The following is a 7,350-nucleotide window of genomic DNA, read 5'->3' on the forward strand; positions in this document are numbered from 1 at the left end:
AAAATACAAACATCCTCTCTGCCATTTTGAACCACTGCAAAAAATACTGATGTAATTTTATTATTATAGCTGACAAAATGCTTTCATTAGAATCATTTCTGTCATGAAAAAGGTGTTAAGAAAAGCAATAAATGTAAAACAATCATTGACTTGTTCAGATTAAATGAATGATGCTTTTTATTACCTGGTCATACCACGGCTCAGTGACGCTGTGAGACGTAGCTGGGAGTTGGTCTGACAAAAATGACCTCTTATCTTGTTCTTCAGATGAAAAACTAGGTGTAACATCCAAAAAGGTGGGAGCTTGTTGGACCGTCTCCTGCTTGGAGTTGCTCCTTGAAGCCCCAGAGTCAGAAAGCTCAGTCCCATGTTTGAGATTTCTGTCTCTAGATCTAACATCGTTATTCTCACCGGGGCTATATACTGGCCTTGGTTGAACTCTTTTTGAGTTTATTACCTGGTCATACCACGGCTCTGTGACACTATGAGACGTAGCTGGGAGTTGGTCTGACAAAGATGACCTCTTCTCTTGTTCTTCAGATGAAAAACTAGGTGTAACATCCAAAAAGGTGGGAGCTTGTTGGACAGTATCCTGCTTGGAGTTGCTCCTTGAGGCCCCAGAGTCAGAAAGCTCAATCCCATGTTTGAGATTTCTGTCTCTAGATCTAACATTGTTATTCTTACCGGGGCTATATACTGGCCTTGGTTGAACCCTTTTTGAGTTTTTTACCTGGTCATACCACAGCTCAGCGACGCTATGAGACGTAGCTGGGAGTTGGTCTGACAAAGATGACCTCTTATCTTGTTCTTCAGATGAAAAACTAGGTGTAACCTCCAGAAAAGTGGCCTTGAATCCTGGCCTTGGTTGAACCTTTTTTGCTATCTTAAACTTAATAGGCAGAGGTGATGCAAAAGGGAATATTTGTTGCTGAGCAGATGATGCCTTAACTGTCTTATGTGGCACTGATGTGAACTTCCCTGGGATTGTAGTGACATTCTTCACCAGTTTTGAGCTGCTAACTGAGACAGCCTGATTGGCTGAGGTGGAGAAATGCTTTGTGGCAGAGACAGAGTGAAATTTTGCTTCTCTAAACGGGCTCCCTTGCTCTGTGGTAGAGGCAGAGTGAGTGGTAGAGGCAGAGTGAGTTTTTGCTTCTCTACACGGGCTCCTTTGCTTTGCGGTAGAGACAGAGGGAAATTTTGCTTCTCTAAACGGGCTCCTTTGCTCTGTAGTAGAGGCGGAGTGAGTTTTTGCTTCTCTAAACGGGCTCCTCTGCTTTGTGGTAGAGGCAGAGTGAGTTTTTGCCTCTCTACACGGGCTCCTTTGCTTTGTGGTAGAGGCAGAGTGAGTTTCTGCTTCTCTAAATGGGCTTCTTCGCTTTGTGGTAGAGGCAGAGTGAGTGGTAGAGACAGAGTGAGTTTTTGCTTCTTTAAACAGGCTCCTTTGCTTTGTGGTAGAGGCGGAGTGAGTTTTTGCTTCTCTACACGGGCTCCTTTGCTTTGTGGTTGAGGCAGAGTGAGTTTTTGCTTCTCTAAATGGGCTCCTTTGCTTTGTGGTTGAGGCAGAGTGAGTTTTTGCTTCTCTACACGGGCTCCTTTGCTTTGTGGTTGAGGCAGAGTGAGTTTTTGCTTCTCTACACGGGCTCCTTTTGGCCTTATTTTCTTGCTGCCTTTGGCATATCTTCTCAAACAGTTCTGTTCTCTTCTGCCATGAAGACTCCTTGGAGACGGAGGAGGTCCTGCTGGGTTCTCTGGTCTTGACAGCGTTGCTGTCATTTCCAGTCCTTGGTGGTTCCTCAGCTCTGCACTTTCTCTTCAATCTATCCTGCTTCTGTTCAGCAGAAACCACACTGGGACTCATTCGCTGCTTTTTTAATTTGGATGAGCTGCTCTGGGAAGACGTTTCATCTAAGCTGCCTTTAGATGTCTTCTCTGTCCTCTGAGGAGCTGTACCTGCATCGTTCGAGGGTGTTGAGGGTCCCCTTTCCACAGTCTTACTCCCACTGACAGAATTATCATTCCCTGAAATATCATGTTTTGCTCTACTAGAGCATTTTTCCCTATGTAATGGCACAACACCACTTTTTGGTTTTGTACGTTCTTCCTTGTCAACAGGTTTCTGGTCTGTTACTTGTGTTTTTGACAGTCTGTAAACAGGCGTTTTGATCTGGCGGGTGCTTTGGGAAACATCTTTAACGGTAGGTATATATCTACATGTAGAAGAACAGAAGAAATATCACAGTCAGAGATAACTAACAAATATATAAATTAAGTGATGTTCAACAACATAACATCAACATTGATTTTTTGTTAAAAGTCAAGTATACTGTATCTAACCTCTCCTTTACATCGTGGTTCCTCCTGCCACTTTTGTAATTCTTGGCAACATCTTGTTCCTTGGACTGAAAACATGGAAAAAACAAAACATGAAATATCTTGTGAACAGCTGTTTGTGAGTACATTACAGTATTGGCAGTATTTTGCACAACAGAAATATAATCTGCAACAATTTTGATAATTGATTTATTTTTATTCAAAACTTCTGTTATTTTGCTGGTTCTCACTTCTCAAATAAATCTTTGGGTTTTGGACTATTTGGTCGGACAAAACAATCAATATGATTATGTCATTTTTGGCTTTGGGAAATGGTGATGAGTATTGTTCACCTTTATTTTCTGACATTTTATAGACAAAATGATTAATTGAGAACATAATAGTCTGATTAATTGATAATGAAACTTTTTTTTTACTTGCAGACCAAAATAACAATATAGATTTCACCATATTACTGTCTATACTGTTGTAGCTATCTACTTATATATAATATTTCTGTCTGTAGTCTATTGTAGTCTATTTGTCTGCAAATCAAAGAGGACTATTTTATAGAAATATTAGATTTTTATGATTTTTTTCCTTTGCATGATTTTGATGAAGCACTTTGATTTGTCCAGTATCGGCTGGACTAGCCAAAAACAGACACTCCTGTCTGGTTACTTTATCTATGAATATTTGCTATATATATATATATATATTGATATCATGATATAAAATAACTATGGATGCACCGATACCAATACCAGATCCGATATTGGGCCGATACTGACTCAAATAGGTGGATCGGTTATCGGTGACAATGGGGCCGATCTATTAAATTCAGTTCTATGTTTATATGCTATAAACATATACTGGAATTTTAATTCCTGTTTTGACCAATCCGTTGCTGCATTAAAAAGGTTTACACCTAAATTGTAATTCCTGTAAGATTTTTTTGCCAAATTAGTGGTGTACGATTTATTATTCTAATAATAAATAACAATATAGTACATTTTTATTTATGTATTTATTTGTTACATTTTATTTTACAAAGTTAGGAAAGTGATGTTTAAGTCAGGCATGATGTTGCCTTACACATAAATCAGATATATTAGATCGGTACTCGATATCGACCGATACCCAAAGCCCAAGTATCGCTATTGGTATCGGGACTGCAAAAGTCGGATCGGTGCATCCCTAAAAATAACATGCATCAAAATAGAGGATTTTATCCATATTGACAGCCCCTTGTAACAAAACACTGTTGAATGGCTTCTTACTCAGGCTGGGCGATATGTAGAAAATCAAATATCAAGATACTTTTGATCAAATACCTCAATATCGATATTGCAACGATGCTCTGGGTTTGACGAATGGTGCTTTCATTAATTATCAACACAATGAGATTTTTGATAAATAATCATCAGTAATGTGGATATAATGACTAAATGGGTAAAGGCAAATAATAGAACAGTTAGAGCAGTCAGGTAAGTTCAGAAAAGGACATCACTTTGTTGTAATACAGCCTTTAAAACCAGGAAAAGACACTTATGCAATATTTAGATATCCAAAATCTAACACGATATCTAGTCTCACATCACAATATCGATGTATTGCTCAGAACTACTTCTTACCTTCGAATCTTCTTCACTTGAGGATGACGACTTCTTGCGCTTTCTCTTTTTTGACTTTTTAGACATTTTCCTGTGAAAGTAATTTTGAAAGCAGGTCTTCAGTGACTATGCATCATCCACCATACATAATAATCATTTTAACCTACAACATGACACCACCTTCTTTAGCTTAATACAACAGGAAAGTGCGCTATAGCCATGTCTAACTAGTACAGAATTAAACTTCTTCCATGAAAATCATGGAAATATAATCATGGTGTTTCCTATATTGTGGGGCCTAGAAGAAGAGAGTTAGGTAAATGAAGGTACAATAATATCTTTCCTACAAGCTCAAAATCACACCAACGCAGACATTGACCGGCAAAAGAGAGAACTGTATCAAGACACCCAGTGGAAGCCATGTGGTTTCTATGTCCACAACATCACAATTCATGGTGCTCGTTCCTGAGGTTGTTTGAATTTATATTTCTATATTCTAGTTTGCTTACTCATATTTAGCATGTATTTAGTTTATATGTATATATATTTATTTCCTGTTTTTTGGTTTATGTCTATGTGTTAGGGTTGAGGTTAACTTATATGTTTGTATTTTTCCATTTGATGTGAGCATTGAATGCTCAAAGGGAGGAAATGTGTTGGAAAAATACTGATGCAGCACATTCCTAAGGTCCTGACAGGTGACACTCACTGCCATTGAAGTCTATTTCAGTTTCTGTGTTGCATACCTAGTCAACAAACATGTAGTGCCTATTTGAGGACAAGTACCTTAAATGGACATAAGTGTCAGACAGACAGGACAATATGAGATATACGACTGTGAGCATTCATGCAAGGTTATAAATGTCGCCAAACGGAGAGACTCGGGGCTCTCAGCCCTGAACATTTTATGTTGATGATTGTGTGCCCACTTGCAAGTGTGTATTAAAACTCTAAAAGATGCTCTCTAGTTTTTGAGTCCTTTTTCAACAGAAATTGCCTCCACATATCCCGTAATATTACATAATGATTAAATGCTCTGTTTACAAGGATACCTTCACGTGTCTCACATGTAACTGGTATCTAACGTTAAGACTATTCAAAATAGGCTGCACAATATATCAGTTTTTTTTTTTTAATCGGCATGGCAATGTCGACTTGCACAAAAAATACATCGCGAAAGACTGCAATACTGCACTCAGCAATTTTTTACTTGTTCCGTAGAAAACTGCATTTTAAAGGTCCCATATCGTGCTCATTTTCAGGTTCATACTTGTATTTTGTGTTTCTACTACAACATGTTTACATGCTGTAATGTTAAAAAAAACAACTTTATTTTCCTCATACTGTCTTCCTGAATATGCCTGTATTCACGCTCCGTTTTAGTGCCTTTCAACGGAATTGCAACGGAATTATATATATATATATATGAAATATCTGGAACAAGCTCCCAGAAACCTGCAGGACCGCTCCAACTCTGAGATCTTTTAAATCAAAGCTTCAAACTTTCCTGTTTGCTGCTGCCTTTTATTAAACCAGATAATGATCTTATACTGCACTAGAGCTTTTACTCTTGTGTGTTATATTCTATTTTAGCTTCTATCCTAGCTTTTTATTTTTAGCTTGTTTTTATTTTCTAATCTTTAATGTTTTTATAACTGTTTTAATTATGTCTTAATGTTCTTTTTGCACTTTGTCGCAATGTTCTTGAATGTAAAGCACTTTGAATTGCCCTGTTGCTGAAATGTGCTCTACAAATAAAGCTGCCTTGCCTTGCCTTGCCTTACACATGCAGCTGTCGTCACTATCGTTATCATCCTGATACCATTTTCATGTTTATTTTGTATTGCATAATTTTTTTTTTTAAAAGTATTATTATTATTTTTACGCTTTCTTTATTGAACTCATGCTCATAAACAAAGGTACAGATACATAGACAGTTGAACAAACAACTAAAAACTAGACAAAAATAAGACAAAGCTAAAATAATGACATATATATTTCATTATGCCAGGGTGTGTGTGTTTATGTTTTATACATCATATTGTAATAATTGAATAATTTACAAGTCTTAATGGCTTTTTTGTTTTTTAATATAAGGTATGATGGTGCTATACTGTTTAAATTCATAAATAAAATGCAGGAAAGTTAATAATGCACACTTTCATAGACTAAGCTACTGGAGTTACCCTGCACTATACTCATTTTTAACAGTCTCTTCTGCACTATATTTTATATATTTATATATATTTTATATATTTATATATATTTTATATATTTATATATATTTTATATATTCATATATATTTTATATATTTATATATATTTTATATATTCATATATATTTTATATATTTATATATATTTTATATATTCATATATATTTTATATTGCCTTGTTGCTGAAATGTGAAAACAAATAAAGCTGCCTTGCCTTACATGAAGGACAAACTGAGGCTGACACTGTGTAATGACACAAACATAACCAGCTGTATATCTGAAGTTTGAGTAACATCCATATCAAACTAATGACTACTGTAAAACTGTATAATATAAAGTGTTGAGCTGATTGTTAGATAAAACAACACACCACCAAGAGTTACATGTTACACTCAGCTACCTTAAACTGAAGCTAGCTGGTGAAAAATAACAAACACAACCTCTTAAATACAAGCAAATTATCTCCTTTGTTGCCTGAAACGTTCTCGTGCACTAATTCAGTGGAATAAATCACTTTCTAGTGGGAATAAACGCGTAATTCAACAGCCAGGTAAATAAACTTACTGTAAAGCCGACAGAGTCCCAAAACATCCGGGTTCTTTCTTCTTCTCCTCCTGTTTCCTCCTCCTGTTGTCACACTACTGCCACAGGCTGGACTGGAGTGGAGAGCATGGTGATGTTTGTTATTGTGATGAATGAAAACAGTAGTTGTCATGTAGGAGAAGAAACCCTCAGCATGCAAAGATGTGAGTCCTCTAAAGAGGAAGACAGATGCAGTGATAGTGTGGGAGTAGACTGTAGAAGGTCAGTGAGGAGTCACTGTATCTGTCTGAGAGGGTTATCTTGACCTCCTTACACAAACACATTCTTCAAGGTTACACCACATTTTAAGGCTGTTCAGTAGATTTCCACTCACCTTTTACAGCAAAACAACCAGACAGATGTACAGTAATTCTGCAGAAGGGCTAGCTCAGGGATCAGCAACATGCGGCTCTTCAGCTCCTCTCCAGTGGCTCCCCGAGGATATTTTAAATATGAGTGGAAATGAATAACTGTTTTTTTGTTTATATTTTTATTTTTATTTATCATTGTTGTAGGTCTATGGTACGACGGTACGAAAGACATAATATTATGAGAAAAAAAGGCGTAATATTATGAGAATAAAGTCATAATATTAGTAAATATATGTATAGTAGTATAGTAGTAATT

The 7,350-nt window shown here is 36.6% G+C and overlaps 1 protein-coding gene across 2 annotated transcripts in view; it reads right to left on the reverse strand.

Annotated features, from left to right (window-relative positions):
- Window positions 1–6,907, reverse strand: part of swt1 (SWT1 RNA endoribonuclease homolog) — a 31,182-nt gene extending 24,275 nt beyond the window's left edge. Inside the window, exons 1-4 of one of the 2 annotated variants that reach the window (XM_037771169.1) lie at window positions 6,706–6,907; window positions 3,948–4,017; window positions 2,338–2,402; window positions 458–2,210 (exon numbers count right to left, since the gene is read on the reverse strand). In XM_037771169.1, the coding sequence (XP_037627097.1) occupies window positions 458–2,210; window positions 2,338–2,402; window positions 3,948–4,013 (1,884 nt within the window). In that variant the 5' untranslated portion in view covers window positions 4,014–4,017; window positions 6,706–6,907. Of the gene's footprint in view, window positions 1–184; window positions 2,211–2,337; window positions 2,403–3,947; window positions 4,018–6,705 lie in introns of both variants that reach the window. The other variant, XM_037771168.1, reaches the window with a different exon arrangement.
- Between the last annotated feature and the right edge of the window lie 443 nt (window positions 6,908–7,350).

Source organism: Sebastes umbrosus, chromosome 5 (genome assembly GCF_015220745.1).
Source record: "Sebastes umbrosus isolate fSebUmb1 chromosome 5, fSebUmb1.pri, whole genome shotgun sequence".
In the NCBI taxonomy this organism is placed as follows: Eukaryota; Metazoa; Chordata; class Actinopteri; order Perciformes; family Sebastidae; genus Sebastes; species Sebastes umbrosus.